General features: G+C 46.1%; 1 protein-coding gene and 1 long non-coding RNA gene across 11 annotated transcripts in view; one reads left to right on the plus strand and one right to left on the minus strand.

The window, feature by feature from the left end:
• The window catches only part of LOC146395264 (uncharacterized), a 624,884-nt gene that overhangs the window by 380,012 nt on the left and 227,370 nt on the right, over positions 1 to 17,502 (minus strand). The gene's annotated exons all lie outside the window — the stretch shown is intronic.
• The window catches only part of ZNF341 (zinc finger protein 341), a 62,527-nt gene that overhangs the window by 17,362 nt on the left and 27,663 nt on the right, over positions 1 to 17,502 (plus strand). For 8 of the 10 annotated variants that reach the window (XR_014832194.1, XR_014832191.1, XR_014832192.1 and 5 more), the window contains exons 4-9: positions 1,700 to 1,849; positions 3,842 to 4,093; positions 10,027 to 10,222; positions 11,711 to 11,801; positions 13,708 to 13,901; positions 15,811 to 16,001. Coding sequence is in view for 5 of the 10 variants with exons in the window: in XM_085003586.1 (XP_084859712.1) it covers positions 1,700 to 1,849; positions 3,842 to 4,093; positions 10,027 to 10,222; positions 11,711 to 11,801; positions 13,708 to 13,901; positions 15,811 to 16,001 (1,074 nt within the window). In the remaining 5 variants the exon portion in view is untranslated. Of the gene's footprint in view, positions 1 to 1,699; positions 1,850 to 3,841; positions 4,094 to 6,767; positions 7,588 to 7,657; positions 7,937 to 9,567; positions 10,223 to 11,710; positions 11,802 to 13,707; positions 13,902 to 15,810; positions 16,002 to 17,502 lie in introns of those variants that run through there. The other 2 variants (XM_085003587.1, XM_085003588.1) reach the window with 2 other exon arrangements.

Here is a 17,502-nt window from a genome sequence, read left to right on the forward strand (position 1 = left end):
TATTTTTCTCACTCCTTGATTATGTTTTATTAGTAGAAAATGTTCCCTTTCCTCCCCGCCCCTTTTTTTTGCCCCCACCCCATGCCCTTTTTCTTTGTAGAGCAGCACTTGAGGCTTTTGGAAGTTCCAAATCAGAGCTGCAGCTGCTGGCCTATACCACAGCCATAGCAACAGCACTGCAGGATCCAAGCCTCATGTCACCTACACCACAGCTCATGGCAATACTGGATCCTTAACCCACTGAGAGAGGCCAGGGATCGAACCCTTGAACTCCTGGATACTAGTCAGATTTGTTTCTGCTGAGCCATGACAGGAACTCCCCCTTTTTTTTTCAGTAGAAGAGAGGAAAAGTCCTCCATTCCTGGGCAAGGAAAAAACTTTAGAGCACATTTGGTTGGTTATGCCTAAACACTTATAATTCTGCCTAAGTAAGTTAGATGGACACGAAATGATTTCCCATTTTTTGTCTCAGCCAAACCCTGTGACATTGTAAAAATATGTGTGAGCCGGGATCTATATTGCCTTTCCTGACCGTGAAATGGGGCATGTCCCTTGGCTTAGGGCCAGGACATCTTGTTTGAACAGGGTCTCTGAGTTCAAGAGTCCTATTAGTATTGTCCCAGTAAAGAAAGGCCACAAATATGGGAGTTTCCTTGTGGTGCAGCAGCTTAAGGATCCGATGTTGTCACTGCAGCATAAAGTCACTGCTGTGGCATGGGTTTGATACCTGGCCCAGGAACTTCCACATGCCGTGGATGCAGCTGAAAAAAGAAAGCCAAGAAAGACAACAAATAAACACAACAAAACACCCTTTACATCTACTCAGAGGAATAGTCACTGCACATTTGACATCTTATGAGGTCTGCCTTTCAGCCTTGTTGTTAAGCTGAGAGCATATTATTTACTATACTTTCACTACTAACTTAAGTCCCCACAGGAATTACGTAGTCGTATTGCTTTAGTGTTTTTTAAAAATATAGAGTTCCTGTTGTGGCTCAGTAGTAACGAACCCGACTAGTATCCATGAGGATGAGGATTCGATCCCTAGCCTCTCTTAGTGGGTTAAGGATCTGGCATTGCCATGAGCTGTGGTATAGGTCACAGACAAGGCTCGGATCTAGAGTTGGTATGGCTATGGTGAAGGTGGCAGCTGCAGCTCCAGTTCAACCCCTAGCCTGGGAACTTCCATATGCGTCACGTGCAGCCCTAAAAAGCCAAAATAATAATAGTAATAATAATAATAATAATAATATATAATGTACATGTTATATAATTTGATTTTCCATGTAATACCTTTTACTTGGTATCTGTAGTATTCTGTCTATGACTATATTGTATTTTTAAATCCATCGTCCTATTGATGGACAGACATCAAGTTCATTTCCAGTTTTTCACTATTAGAAACCAAGCTGTGTGGACTCCCTGTGGACAGGTTTGAGTGTTTGTCTAGAATAGAAACGTGGAGGGATAATTGCTGGGTCAGAGGGAATATCCCTTACAGGGAGGTGTGACTTGTTCTCCTCATTGGATAGGTGAGGAAATAGAGGTCCAGAGAGATAAAATGACTTTCTCAGGGTCGGGGAGCAGTGGCAGAGGTGGAAATAGAATCCAGGACTGTGGGACTCCAGAACCCGCATCTTTTGTATGTTTTGCACATCTTCCTTCCGGAGCCTCAGCCACGTTCTCTCTCATTGTTCAGATCTCCACGTACATTACGGTGCCCCCATCCCCACTGATCCAGACCCTGGTGCAGGGGAACATCTTGGTAAGCGACGACGTGCTCATGTCTGCCATGTCGGCCTTCACATCCCTGGACCAGCCCATGCCCCAGGGCCCCCCGCCTGTGCAGGTAAGGGGGTGGCCAGTTTCTCATAGGATCTTGATTACGTGTTGATTCTTGCAGATTCAGAATCTTGTAGAAAGAAGGGGGCCTGGTTTTTAAAGATAAATGGAGGAGTTCCTGCTGTGGCTCAGCGGGTATGAACCCAACTAGTATCCATGAGGATTTGGGTTCAATCCCTGGCCTTGCTCCGTGGGTTAAGGGTCCAGCGTTGCCGTGAGTTGTGGTGTAGGGTGCGGACATGGCTTGGATCCCGCATTGCTGTGGCTGTGGTGTAGGCCAGCAGCTGCAGCTCTGATTGAGCCCCTAGCCTGGGAACTTCCATATGCCGAGGGTACGGCCATAAAAGCAAAAGCAAAAAGAAATGCACATCTATATAAATGGGTTGTGCTATATGCACTGTTCTGAGCTTGCTTTTCTTACTTTGCCTTTTGTTTAGCATCATTCTCTATCTATGCCTACAACCCTGTATCAGGATTTCTCAGAAAAATGGCTCCTTGGGATTTTCCAATAGAAAAAGGATCTCTGGTCAAACCAGCCTGGAGCGGAGCCATTTTACTTCTTCCCTCACACTGTCCTTGGGTTTTTCCTGCAATAAAGAAATACTTTTGATTTTATTCCAAAAATTTTCCATGAGCATGTTTGACTGTGGAACCCAAGGAACAGTAATTAGGGAAGGACCCTTTATGAAATACTAGTCAGCATCATCACTTTGTCACAAAGGATTCTATTCCATTCCATGTTGATGGACTTTCCTGTGTTTAGTTAGCTTTCCATGGAAGGCCATGTAGGTCATTGCTGTTTTTTGGTGCTATAAAAACTCTACTGGAAGGAGTTCCCTGGCACTTCATCAGGGCAGGTTAAGGATCCAACATTGTCACTTCAGTGGCTTGGGTCACTGCTGTGATGCTCAGGTTTGATCCCTGGCCCAGGAATTTCTGTATGTTGTGGGCATAGCCAAAGAAAACTACTGGCGTAACATCCATTTATGGATATCTTTGCCCATCTGCTTGATCATTTTTTTGTAGAGTCGGTTTCTAGAAGTCCATGGCTATGTTTCAGGGATCCATGGCCACCTGCACATTCAGTGACTTTCTAGAAAGAGTCCCAGGACTCAGGATGGTTGTGCTCACGGCTGTGATTCTTTACAGTAAAAGAGTGTACAGGAGCAGCATGGGAAAAAGACCCAGCACTGGAGTCTGGAGGAATCCAGAGTTTTTCTGAGTTTCCAGTGTCCTCCCCCTTGGGGAAGTGGAGGAGAGAGGCTGCAGAGAGCACATGCCTCCCTTTAGCTGTGAAGGGCACGGTTTCTGCCAGGGAAGTGCACCCTAGACTCTAAGGCCAGGGCTTTCATTGGGGATTGGTCACATAGGTGCCCCGCCATAAACCAAGATTCCAGACACTCAGGAAAGGAGGTGTTCACCATAGATGGCATTGTTTGTGCAAACAGTCTAGGTGCATTGGTACAGCACGGGCAGTACCCTGGGGAGCAAAAGAGCCTATCAACACAGGGAAGCTGGAGTTCCCCTGGAGGCTCAGCAGGTTAGGGACATGGTGTTGTCACTGCAGCTACTCAGGTCACTGCTCTGCCTCAGGTTTGATCCCTCCCTAGGAACTTTCACATGCCACAGGTGCGGCCAAAAACAGATAAAAAAACCAGGAAACCTTCTACAAGGCAGGTTCTCAGAGGTCAGTTCAGAGCCAGTCCTTTACACTAGCCCTTCTAGAGACCGTAGCATGAGGCCTACCATCTCATTTCTGCACAAGCTGGGCCATTTTGCTGACTTTCATAGAGAAAAGGGCTGACAGCACCAGACTGATGGCTCCTCGGAATTCTCCCGTGAATGTTGCCATGCCTCCTCTCAGCCCTGTCCTCTGAGCTCCCTCTGAGTAACTGTGCTTTCCACATGGCTGACTAAGGCAATTGTTCTTCCTCACTGATAAGCCAGACCGTTGGTATCAAGAAGCTAATGACACTTCAGTTTTCTCTTTTGATTTCAGAGTAGCCTGAACATGCATTCTGCGCCAAGCTACCTCACCCAGCCTCCGCCTCCTCCTCCACCCCCTCCCCCGCTGCCCCCACCCCCACCCCCCCAGCCCCCACCACCCCCACCCCAGAGCCTGGGCCCCCCCGGGCGTCCCAACCCCGGCGGGAATGGCGTGGTGGAGGTGTACAGTGCCACAGCACCCCTGGCTGGGAGCGGAACGGTGGAGATCCAGGCCTTGGGAATGCAGCCCTACCCACCCCTGGAGGTGAGCAGTGGCTGGGACTTGCGGTGAAGGAGGAAGACTTGTCAAGGTCATTGTGGGTAACCTCGACCTTTGCTGAGCACCAGCTGTGTGCCAGACGCTACTGTGACACCATGGGGGGCAAAATCAGATTGAGCCCTTATTTGTATACATGAAAAACACAAACCACGAGAAGGTGGAATGAAGTAGAGGTTGTAGTGGAAATAAAAGGTGCTCTCAGGGAGTGCTCAGGAAAGTCACAGAATACCTGCCTTTTGGGGAATGGATTCCAGAAAATTCTATGTGTGAGTGTCTCATATTTTTTAACAAGCTAGGATTATCGGTTAGCTGTGGCTGTGTAAGAAATATCCACCAAACCTCAGTGGTATATAGGAAAAAGTGTTTGTTGTTCTCATACCTGGGGTGGCCAGCGTGGCAACTGCTGACCTTGGCTGGGTTCTCCCACATGTCTGAGGTGGGCTGGCTGTCTGCTGCTCTAGAATGGCCTGGGGTGGGATAAGTTGGGTGGGGTGACCCAGCTCTGCTCCACCCATGTTTCATTCTCCATTAGGTTAGCCAGGCATGTACGTTCTCACCACAGTGGTGGATATGCAGTAATGCAAGCAGAAGTGCTCAAGACTTCTTGAGACTTAGGCTTTTAAGTGACACAGTGTCACTTCTGTTGGTCAGAGCAGGTTACAAGGCCAGCTTAGATTTAAGGAGTGGGGAAGTGCCACCTCTTGATGGGAAATGCCACAAGTCACACTGTAGAGGGCCTGGGTCCCGGGAGAGGTAAAGAAGGAGGTGGTTCAATCAATGACGGGCATACCTTGTTTTATTGTGCTTCACAGATACTGAATTTTTTACAAGTTGAAGGTTTGTGGCAGCCCTGTGTCAAGCAAGTCTGTTGGCACCATTTTTCCAACAGTATTTGCTAACTTCATGTCTCTGTCACATTTTGGTAATTCTTGCAATCTTTTATTTTATTTATTTTTAATGATTTTTATTTTTTTTCCATTATAGCTGGCTTAGTGTTCTGTCAGTTTTCTACTGTACAGCAAGGTGACCCAGTCACACATACATATAGACATTCTTTTTTCTCACATTGTCATGCTCCATCATAAGTGACTAGATACAGTTCCCAGTGCCACACAGCAGGATCTCATTGCTTATCCATTCCAAAGGCAATAGTTTGCATCTATTAACCCCAAATTCCCAGTCCATCCCACTCCCTCCCCCTTCCCCTAGGCAACCACAAGTCTGTTCTCCATGTCCATGGTTTTCTTTTCTGTGGGAAGGTTCATTTGTGCCATATATTAGATTCCAGATATAAGTGATATCATATGGTATTTGTCTTTCTCTTTCTGACTTACTTCACTTAGTATGAGAGTCTCTAGTTCCATCTCTGGTGTGGCAAATGGCATTATTTTTTTTTAATGGTTCTTTTTTATGGTTGAGTAGTTTTCTATTGTGTATATATACCACAACTTCTTAATCCATTCATCTGTTGATGGACATTTAGGTTGTTTCCATGTCTTGGCTAATGTGAATAGTGCTGCAATGAACATATGGGTGCATGTGTCTTTTTCAAGGAAAATTTTGTCTGGATATATGCCCAAGAGTGGGATTGCTGGGTCATATGGTACTTCTATATTTAGTTTTCTAAGGTACTGTTTTTCAGTGGTTGTACCAGTTTACATTCCCACCAACAGTGCGGGAGGGTTCCCTTTTCTCCACACCCCCTCCAGCATTTGTTATTTGTTGTGGACTTATTAATAATGGCCATTCTGACTGCTGTGAGGTGGTACCTCATGGTAGTTTTGATTTGCATTTCTCTAATAACCAGTGATGTTGAGCATTCTTTCACGTGCTTGTTGGCCATCTGTATATCTTCTTTGGAGAAATGTCCATTCAGGTCTTTTGCCCATTTTTCAATTGGGTTGTTGTCTTTTTTGCTCTTGAGTTGCATAAGTTGTTTGTATAGTTTAGAGATTAAGCCCTTGTCAATTGCATTGTTTGAAACTATTTTCTCCCATTCTGTAAGTTGTCTTTTTGTTTTCTTTTTATGGTTTCCTTTGCTGTGCAAAAGCTTGTCAGTTTGATTATATCCCGTTGGTTTATTTTTGCTTTTATTTCTGTTGCCTTGAGAGACTGACGTGAGAAAACATTTGTAAGGTTGATGTCAGAGAATGTTTTGCCTATGTTCTCTTCCAGGAGTTTGATGGTGTCTTCTCTTATGTTTAAGTCTTTGAGCCATTTTGAGTTTATTTTTGTGCATGGTATGAGGGTGTGTTCCAGTTTCATTGATTTTCATGCAGCTGTCCAGTTTTCCCAGCACCACTTGAAGAGAGTGTCTTTTTCCCATTTTATATTCTTGCCTCCTTTGTCAAAGATTAATTGATCATGGGTGCCTGGGTTTATTTCTGGGTTCTCTGTTCTGTTCCATTGGTCCATATGTCTGTTTTGGTACCAGTACTGCAGTGTCTTGATTCCTGTGACTTTGTAATATTGCCTGAAGTCTGGGAGAATTATGCTATTATTGGTTTTTGTTCCTCAGGATTGTTTTGGCAATTCTGTGTCTTTTGTGGTAATATTTTAAACTTTTTTTCTTTTTCTTTTCTTTTTTTTAAAAAACAAGTGGCCGCGCTTGTGGCATATGGCAGTTCCCGAGCCAGGGGTCGAGCCGCAGCCACTGTAGAAGCAACGGCGAGTAGTTATGCTGCGAGCCACATAGGAAACCCCTTAAACTTTTTCTTGATTAATATATTTATCATGGTGATCTGTGATCTTTGATATTATTACTATGACTCACTGAAGGCTCAGATGATGGTTAAGGTGTATGTTTTTCTTTTAGTTTTAATGCTATCGCATTGTTAACAGACTGCAGTATAGTGTAAACATAACTTTTATATGCACTGGAAAACCAAAAATTCTGTGTGACTTGCTTTATTGCAATATTCACTTTATTGCAGTGGCCTAGAACCAAACCTGCAATATCTCTGAGGTCTGCCTTTACCATGTGTACCATATTAATTCCTGGCTGAAGAGCTCTGAGCTACAAGCAGTTTACTTTCAAAGCACTAAGAGTTCAGAACCTTCCCAGACACTAGTGCTAGGGGCATGGTTATAATAGAAAAATCCTGCCTGCACTCAAGATCACATTATCTCAGACCCACCCTAGAATCTGGCCATACAGACGTTCCATATCTAAAGAGGACTAGACCAAGGGGAAAATTCCACTATCAGCCATGTGATGTTATAAGAGCCTGAAGGGGGATTTTCCCTAGCTTGCAGAATAAAGGAAGGCCTTTGTTGAATTAAAAACCAAAATTGCGGAGTTTTCTTGTGACACAGCGAGTTAAGGACCCAGAGTTGTCACTGCAACAGCTCAGGTTGCTTCTGTGGTGCGGATTTGATCCCTGACCCAGAAACTTCCATATGCTGTGGGTATGGCCCCCCAAAAATAAAGTCAGTGAGATGCTGAGAGGATGATAGTGGCCTCATAGGCAGAGGGGTCAGCATAGGGGGAACTGCCATTGTTTAATTTGCATATAGGTGAGGGTGCTCTTTGAGGGCAGAACCTGAATCTGTTTTTGTTTTTTTTGTCTTTTTAGAGCTGCACCTGTAGCATATGGAAGTTCCCAGGCTAGGGGTTGAATCAGAGCTGTAGCTGCTGGCCTGTGCCTCAGCATCTTGGGATTCAAGCCACGTCTGCAACACATGCCACAGCTCACAGCAATGCCAGATCCTTGGCCTACTGAGCAAGGCTAGGAAATGAACCCACGTGCTCATGGATGCTAGTTGGGTTCATTACCGCTGAGCCACAATGGGAACCAAGCCTGAGTTATCTTTGATTTTGCATCCTTAGTACCTAGCAGAGTACCTGGCCTGTGGTTCACCTATAGTAGGTATCTGAAATAGGGTTCTCTGACCTCAGTTTCCTCTTCTCTAGAATGGGAACTCCCCTTGCAGAGCTGTGAGGCTAATGAAAACTAACCCAGTGACAGTCACATAATTGCTCAGTAATGACTTGAAAGATGGGTGAATTCACTCATTGTGACAAATATTTATTGAGTGCCGTATTAGAAAAATTGAAACCATTCTAGGTATTTCTGGCTGAAGGTTTTATTACAGGAAGTTAGTTGCTTATGAAGCTGTTGCAAGGGCTGGAGGGGCAAAAATCAGGGTTAGTGAGCACCACTGCTTTGCAGGGTGACTATTGTCAATTGGCCCTTAGGGCCAGGACACTGCTGCTGCACCCGGAGGTGAGGAAACTGTAGGATTCTGTTGCTGAGGTTCCAGCTGCCCTGCTGTCCTTGGGGCTGGTGGTCAGGAGGAGAATGTCGGGTTCAGCCAGCCACTCCAATACTCATGTCTGCAAACAGGCCTGTCTCCTACTATGACTGCTAGAGGAAAACAGTTTCTGCCTCCCTTTTGCCTTCCAAATCAGCAGGTGCTTCTCATGGGCAGAACTTAATCTTTGTTCAGAACTATGCTGGTGGAGTTCCCGTTGTGGCTCAGTGGAAGTGAATCTGACTAGTCTCCATGAGGATGCAGGTTCGATCCCTGGCCTCTCTCAGTGGGTTAAGGATCTGCCATTGCTGTGAGCTGCAGTTGCAGATGCAGCTTGGATCTGGCATTGTTGTGGTGTAGGCTACCGATTCGACCCTTAGTCTGGGAACCCCCATATGCTTAAAGTGCAGCCCTAAAAAGACCAAAAAAAAAAAAAAAAAAAAAAAACCAAAGAACAATGCTGGCAAAGGAACTTGGGAATATGGTTCTAAGCTTCCCACCCCTGCATTTCAGGGAGAGCATGGACGGGTATAGGAACAGTGTCAAAGGCCAATAGACAAGTCTGCGCAGAAGCACCTGCTAGTGCCATATCAGTGCCCAATACCTACAGAGATGAATTCATTCATTCAGCAAATATTTATTGAGTACCCATGCTGTGCCAAGCAGTGCTCTAAGTCTCTGCCTTCATAGAACTAATAGACTAGATAAGTAAGTAGAATGCATAATTTATTAGATAATAATAATTCTAAGGAGAAAAATAAAGCAGAGAAGGATAGGAGGAGGAAGTTTGGATAGGCTAGCCCAGGAAGACCAATGGATGATGAATAGATGAATGAATAAATGGATTTTTCACAATGCCCCAGTGTTCTGATACAAGCTTAGTGGTCACTGAGTTTGAGTGGCTCAGAGTTCATTTGGTAATTTCTTTAGGCTTCAGTGTCAATTCTTAGCTGAGGGATGCCTGCTGGTGTGGCCATGGGCGGAGTTGGTTAAGAAGTAGAATTGCTGGAGTTCCCGTCGTGGCGCAGTGGTTAACGAATCCGACTAGGAACCATGAGGTTGCGGGTTCGGTCCCTGCCCTTGCTCAGTGGGTTAACGATCCGGCGTTGCCGTGAGCTGTGGTGTAGGTTGCAGACGTGGCTCGGATCCCGCGTTGCTGTGGCTCTGGCGTAGGCCAGTGACTACAACTCCGATTCGACCCCTAGCCTGGGAACCTCTAATAACAATAATAATGGCAGTCACAACAGCTATTGTTAACTGGGTACTTACTGTATGCCAGGCATTTCTAAGCTCTTGTTAACTCATTTAGTCCCCATAACAACCCAGTGAGAGGGGTACTATGATTAGCACCATTTTACAGAACGGAAACTGAGGCAAAAATTAAAAGACTCGTCCAAGGCCACTTAAATGCGAAGTGGCAGAGTCAGGGTTTGAACCTAGGCAGCCTGGCTCGAAATCTGCTTCTAGCTTGCTGGCTTCTTGAAGTTCTAAGGGGTCTTGAGAGTAACTGGGGTAACTGAGCCAGCTGGGGGAGTAAGGATAGTGATATAGGTGGGAGGTGGCTGAGTTCAGCCAGAGCTACAGTGGGGGTCCCACTGGCTGGAGCAGCCCTGCCCTGCCCTTCCCTTCCCAGGGCACTCTCCCTGACTGTGCTGTCCTTCTAGGTGCCAAACCAGTGTGTGGAGGCTCCAGTATACCCCACCCCCCAGGTATATAGCCCTGGCAAACAAGGATTCAAACCGAAAGGACCAAACCCTACTGCCCCCATGACCAGCGCCACCGGGGGCACAGTGGCCACCTTTGACTCCCCACCATCACTGAAGACCCGACGGACCAAAGGTTCCAGTGGACTCCCAGAAGGTGGGCCCATGGGCTGCTTAGTTCCTGTCTTCCCTTTTGCGATCCTTAGGATTAAGATTGGTTGGATATAATGGAAAATACAAAATAAAAGTGACTTCAAAATGATAGAATTTTGTTGTTCTGTGCAAAACAATTCCAGAGGCAGGGAATCTGGAGATCATGTACCTATATGGTCAACAGGCACCCACATTTCTTCTGTCTTTCTTCTCTGCCAACCCTGAAACATGGCTTTTCTTATCAGGTGCCTCATCATATAAGATGGCTGCTGGAGTACCAGTCATCAATTTCATATTCCAGATACTAAGAAGGATAAAAGAAGTGTCTCCCAGCTCCTAGAAGTTCTATATGATGCTTTTGCTTATATCTCATTGGTCAAAACTTAGTCACATGACCAATCTAGCTACAGAGGAAGCTGGGAAATGGCTCTTTTAGACAGAAACATTGATGTTCCCATTACTTAGGAGATTTGTGAAGAAAGAAGAGAGAAGAGTGGATATTAGGCAGGCAAGCAACAATGACTGCTACCTCTTGGGATATGTCTGCTACCTCTATGGGATATGAGATTGGGATCAATATCAGAAAGTGGTGGTAGTTGGGAAAGGCAGAGAAACTGAGAATTTTTCAAGGGCTTTCAATCAGCCTTCCTTCCTTTCACAAATGTGCTGAGCATCTATGTATCAGGCTTGATGTCAAACACTGGGAATCTAACATCATGGGTCATGATTTCCTTATCCTTAATTATTCACAGTTTGATGGGAGAGACAGACAAGAAATGAGTAAATATTTATGGGTCATTCCAGGAAGGAGATTAACTGTGTTTGAGAATACTGGGGAGCTGCTGGAAAATGATTCTACCTATCCATCTGGGGATGAGAAGGAAACAGCCTTGTAACTATCTGAGGGATAAGCGTTTTAGGTAAGGGGGAACAGCAGGCACAAATGCCCTGAGGTAGGACCATACTTGAAGCCTTTCAAGGTAGAAAGGAGTTGGAGTTCTCCTGTGGTGCAGTAGATTAAGGATCCAGCATTGTCACTGCAGTGGCTTGGGTTGATACTGCGGTGTGGGTTCAGTCCCTGGCCTGGGAGCTTCCACATGCTGTGGGCATGGCAAAAAAAAAAAAAAAAAAAGAAAAAAATGTTAGCAAGGAGTTCACAGCAGCTGGATGGTAAGAATGATGAGGTTGATAGGAAGAAGAGGATTCAGAGATCTATGGGCCACAACAGAGAGGTTGGATTTTAGCCTAGGGCAGAAGGGAGCTTTGAGGGGTTTGCCCAAGCATGTCCTGGGCTTTCCTGTCCAGGGCACTGTGAGACACCCTCCTGTGCTTCTTCCTCTGCCTGTCCATGGGTGTAGACATCTCAGGGTATGGCCCCAGGTCCTAGGGGTAAAATGGCTGTAAGTTGCCCTTTTCACCTTCAGTCATGCCCCCAACCTCATCATTCCCCTCTTTATCTTTTCTTTTCTTTTTTTTTTTTTTTTTTGGACAGCTGCAGGGAAGCCGAAGGCTCAGAAACTCAAGTGCTCATATTGTGATAAGTCATTCACCAAAAACTTCGACCTGCAGCAGCACATCCGCAGGTACCCAGGCGTGGTGGGGCAGGTGGCTCCTGGGCAGCCCTGGCTGGGGATGGGGCATGGGATGGAGTGGGGCGGGGGGGAGGCTTCACAGCAGAAGCCAGGTGCCTTTCTCAGCCCCCTAGCCTGGGTGGTGACCAAGGCCCCATCTGGTCTCAGACCTTCAGTCCAGCTCAGGATGATTTTCCCTTTCCTTTCTCAGGAGCAGTGGGAAGGATCTGTGGGGCCTGCCTACTGTGATGGGGAAGGTCCAAGTGGGGTGAGGAGGGGGGAGGGAATTTGCTTGAATGGATAGGGGCTTTGCAGGTGGGTGGTGTGCCTCAGCCCTCACTTCTGCAGAAAGGGCTGACCTCGAGGACAGCCATGCTCTGTGAATATGCCTCCACAAGCTCTCTGCTCACTCAGGACTAACCATGATGCCCCTTGTCCCAAGAACATGCAAGAATTGCCTCTAGGCCTGAGGTTTTCCACCGTGATGCGGAGGTATAGACTTGCTCAGTGTTTCCCACAGAATATGGTACTTTGGGACATGAGACGATTTTAGGTGGGTTTGGGGTATGGTATTGAAAAGTTCTGAAAGACATAGTGAGAAAATTATTCTTTTTTTCAGCTTCTTGCCCTTGCAGTCAAAGGAGAAAGCCTCCATTCGGTGTATTGTCTTTGATGCCTCTCACGTACTTGCTCATCTTTTATAATGAGAGAGAGAGGGAGAGGGAGAGAGAATGAGCGCCTGAGATTCCAGCCATGGCGCACAACAGCTTCTCTCTAGATCAGTCTTAATAGCCGGTTGACATGTTTTAGATCACATCATTCTTGTCTGTAGGGGCTGCCTGGTACCTAGTAGAATGTTTAGCAGCATCCTTGACCTTTAACCATTAGCTGCCAATAGCACCCTTCACTTCCCAGCTGTGACAACCAAAAACATCTCCAAACATTGCCAGATGTCCCCGGGAGGGCAAAATCAATCTCTCTTGAAAACCACTGGTCTACACTAGTGCTTGTCAATAGAACTTTCTGCAAAGAAGGAAAGGCCCCCAGTAGGCACTGTCCACAGGGTAGCCACTAAGCGTATATGGCTATGGAGTACTTGAAATGAGGCTAGTATGACTGAGAAACTGACTTTTTTACTTTAATGTTAATAAATTTGAGTAGCCCCATGTGGTTTGTGTCTACCTTATTGGACAATGCAGCTATAGATCTTAAAAATACTGTTTTATAAATAATTGCATTTTTGTTGCTTTGATTTATGACAAGTTGGTTTTCCTACATGGTAACACCAGAAAGCCTCATTTAAAATTATGTTAAGTTTCTTGATTTTTTTTTTAATTTTTAATTTTTGCTTTTTAAGGCCGTACCCACGGCATATGGAGGTTCCCAGGCTAGGGGTCTAATTGGAGCTACGGCTGCCGGCTACACCACAGCCACAGCAACGCCATATCTTTAACCCACTGAGCAAGGCCAGGGATCGAACCCACAACCTCATGGTTCCCAGTTGAATTCGTTTCTGCTGCGCCACAACGGGAACTCCGTAAGTGTGTTGATTTAAAGGAAGATGTTAAATAATGGCACAAGTTCTGTGCTGTGACAGCTAGGATATTTTCTCCTTCAAATAACGGAATTCCCTATTTAAACAATTAGGAAATATTTTAACTCACAATGTGAGGTGGCCACAGAGAAGGTCAACTCTAGGGCTGGTTAATTCAGCAGCTTAGTAATGTCACCAAGAGCCCAGGGTCTGTCTGTCTCTGATCTGCCTGCCTCAGTAAGAGCGCTTGTCCTCATGGTGTCAGGATGGTGGCCAGCAGCATCTGGATGCTCTTCCTGGACCTTCCTCGTGGCTGTGAGCTCCTGAGCTGGGGCCACTGTCCCATTCCTACACGAGGGTGCCGACAAGCCTTGTTTCCCACAGCCACACTGGAGAGAAGCCCTTCCAGTGCATTGCCTGTGGCCGTGCCTTTGCCCAGAAGTCCAATGTCAAGAAACACATGCAGACCCACAAAGTGTGGCCTCCAGGACGCAGTGGTGGCACCGTCTCTCGCAACTCTGTGACTGTACAGGTCATGGCCCTGAACCCTAGCAGGCAGGAGGATGAGGACAGCACAGGTGGGTAAAAATGGGGAATGCCTCTCTCCCCACACCTCTCCTCGGCAGCTTCACATGTTTTGTTGCTAGCTGTGTTACCTGGGGCAACCTCCTTGACCTCTCTGGGTTTCAGTCTTTTTAATCTATAAAATGGAGTATAGGATGAAAGAAGGGATGACAAATACACAATGTATGTGACATTACCCTATACTCTAACCATGACAGATATCACTAATCAATCACCTATTCTTTTTTGCTGAGCCTGGATCCTGCCTTAGAATCTATTTTCAATATAATGCTCTAGGCAGTCACTCTCAGTCAAATCAGAAATTGAAACCTGTTCCACTTTCATGGGCAAATGGTCTCCAGAGCCCTTTGTACTTTGTGGGATTCTCATCTGAGCCATCAGTTATCCCTCAGCTAATGATCCTGTCCCTGATACTGATTTAATTCTTCTTCTGCATGCATTCTTCTTAATGCTGTCTTAACAGAAATATAATATAAGCAATATGTACAGTTTAAATATATATAATTAGAATGTGGAGTTCCCGTCCTGGCTCAGTGGTTAACGAATCCGACTAGGAACCATGAGGTTGCAGGTTCCATCCCTGGCCTTGCTCAGTGTGTTAAGGATCCGGCATTGCCATGAACTGTGGTGTAGGTTGCAGATGCAGCTCGGATTCCGCGTTGCTGTGGCTGTGATGTCGGCTGGTTGCTACAGCTCCAATTAGACCCCTAGGCCTGGGAACCTCCATATGCCGAGGGCGCAGCCCTAGAAAAAGCAAAAAAAAAAAAAAAAAAAAAAGAATGTATTGTGTACAATATTTACAGTTTAAAATTTTCTAATAGCTACATAAAAACAAAAAAAGGTGGAGTTCCTGCTGTGGTACAGTGGGTTAAGAGGCACGAGTTCAATCCCCTGCCCAACACACTGGCTTAAAGGATCTGGCATTGCCATAGCTGTGGTGCAGGTCACAGCTGTGGTGCAGGTTTGCTTCCTGGCCGGAAATTTCTACTTACTGTGGGCAGAGCCAAAAAAAGAGAGAAGAAATTATTCATGAGATAGTTCGCATTCTTTTTTTTTTTTTTTGGCTGCACCTGCAGCATGTGGATGTTCCAGGGATCCAACCCATGCCGCAGCTGTGGCAACACTGGATCCTTAACCTGCTGTGCCATCAGAGAACTTTCTACATTCTTTTGTCATGCTAGGTTTTTGAAATCCACATGTATTTACATTTTGCCACGTCTGGATTTGGACTGGCCACTGGCTCATGGCTACTGTATGAAGCAGTGCAAGGCTGGAACTTTCCTGTCCAGCCCATGGGGGAGCCGTGCCGGCTTCATGCAGCTGATGAAGGGGGGTGTTCTGTACAAGCAGTATACCTGCTTTTATATAATCTTCTGGTTGGAACTAGCCCTATTGTGTAGCCATTCTGTGTGTGTCCTCTGAGTTCTCATGAGCCCTAAAGAAACCATTTCTGTCAAAACTTCTACAGTGCCTAGCACCAAGGGTTCAACTGTTGAGCAGACATTTATGGAAACCTACTGTTTGCCAGGCCCCTGGGCCTATGAAGATGAGGTCAGAGGCCCCTGTCCTCTGGGAGAGTGAGGGAAGGACAACTAAACAAATGACTGTAATTAGAACAAGGAGCTAGGCACCATCATGGGTACAGCTGGGGAGGGGGCTGTCAGGATTGTTAACGACCATGGAGAGGTCTGCAAGGGAGAGACTCGAGGCAAAAGCCCCTCATCCATCGGAATGTAAGTGCTCGGTATTTTGGCCCCTGGAGTGGTGGTGTCAGTGCAGTGCCTGGAGTACAGGGTCCAGCACCAAGCACGAGGAGGCGCCCTGGGAGTCCTTCCCGAGGGACGTGGTGCCCTGTCTTCCTCTGTCTTTCTCAGTGACTTTCCTCTGTGGCTTTCTCCACAGGGTTGGGCCAGACCCTGTCGAGCGCCCCCCAGCCCCAGGCCTTGCCCCCAGCAGGTGAGGATGCAGGGGACAAGCTGGAGGCCAAGCAGGTGGTCCTCATCGATAGCTCCTACCTGTGCCAGTTCTGCCCCAGCAAGTTTAGTACCTACTTCCAGCTCAAGTCCCACATGACCCAGCATAAGAATGAGCAGGTAGGTGGGGGCCGGGCAGCAGGGGGTGGGTGGGTGGAGTGGCCACAACCACCCTCGTCATGAGCCTTGGCTGGTGCTGGGGCCTTGAACATGGCCTAAAAGGGGATAGGAGTCGGCCTAGTAGCTCTGAGCTACCATGTAACCATGATGGGCCAAGTTTCCCCTCCATTCTGCCTGCGTGGGGCAGCTTACTAGGCCATTAGGATGCTGGCCCGAGGGAGGAAGCCCACCTCTCGAGGGTCATATCATGAAGGAATAAGACACAGGAAAAATTCCCACTAGTCTGAGAGTATCTCTCTAAAAACTGACCTATGGGGATTTAAGACTATAGCTTTTTTAAATTGAGGTGTGGTTCACATACCGTACGATTCACCCTTTTAAAGTGCACACTCTAGTAGTTTTATCTATTCATAATGTCGTGAAGCCATCACCACTCTAATTCTAGAACATTTTCATCACCCCAGAAAGAAGCTCTATACCCATTCATAGTCACTCCCCTCTTCTCCCGGCCCCAGGCAGCCACTAACCCATTTAATGTCTCTATGGATTTCCCTTTTCTGAACACTTAATATAAATGGAATCATACAGTATGTAGCCTTTTGAGATGATGTTTTCACCCCTTTGTAACATGTATCAGTACTTTATTTCTTTTTATGGCTGAATGATATTCCATTGTATGGCTATAGCAACACTTTGAATTTTTTTTTTTAAATTTTCCTTTTTTTTCTTTTTTGGCTGAACCACAGCATATGGAGTTCCTAGGCCAGGGATCAAATGTGAGCCACAGTTGTGACCCATGCCACAGTTGTGGCAGTACTGGATTCCCAACCCACTGTGCTGGGCATCCCAGCACTTCAGAGACTCTGCTGATCTTGTTGCGCCACAGCAGGAACTCCTGAATATTCTTTTATCAGTTGATAGACGTGTTGTTTCTGCTTTTTGACTATTGTGCATAGTGCTGCTGTGGACATTCATGTACAAGTTTTTGTATGAGCACGTGTTTTCAATTCCCTTGGGCATAAATCTAGGAGTGAAATTACTGGGTTATGTGGTAATTCTAATCTTTATTTTTAAAAATAATCTTTATTAGTTATTTTTTTCTTATAAAAGTATCATGTACTCAATGTAGAATTAGAAAAATCAGAGAAGTGTGAAGAATGTATGGGTTAACACTTTCTATTTATTAAATGCTAGGTACCCTGCCAAATGCCTTATGTTCAATACTTTATTTACTCCTCATAACAGCCTTAGAGGGAGTTCCCATCATGGCTTAGTGGTTAACGAATCCGACCAGGAAACATGAGGTGGTGGGTTTGATCCCTGGCCTCGCTCAGTGGGTTAAGGATCCGGTGTTGCCGTGAGCTGTGCTGTAGGTCACAGACATGGCTCAGATCCTGCGTTGCTACGGCTGTGACATAGACAGCAGCTGTAGCTCTGATTTGACCCGTCGCCTGGGAGCTTTCATATGCCGCAGGTACAGCCCTAAAAAAGCAAAAAAAAA

This window comes from Sus scrofa, chromosome 17 (assembly GCF_054392235.1).
Source record: "Sus scrofa isolate SSC_HxYL_T2T_F1_AM1 chromosome 17, Sscrofa_HxYL_maternal_Yorkshire_Landrace_v2.0, whole genome shotgun sequence".
Taxonomy (NCBI): Eukaryota; Metazoa; Chordata; class Mammalia; order Artiodactyla; family Suidae; genus Sus; species Sus scrofa.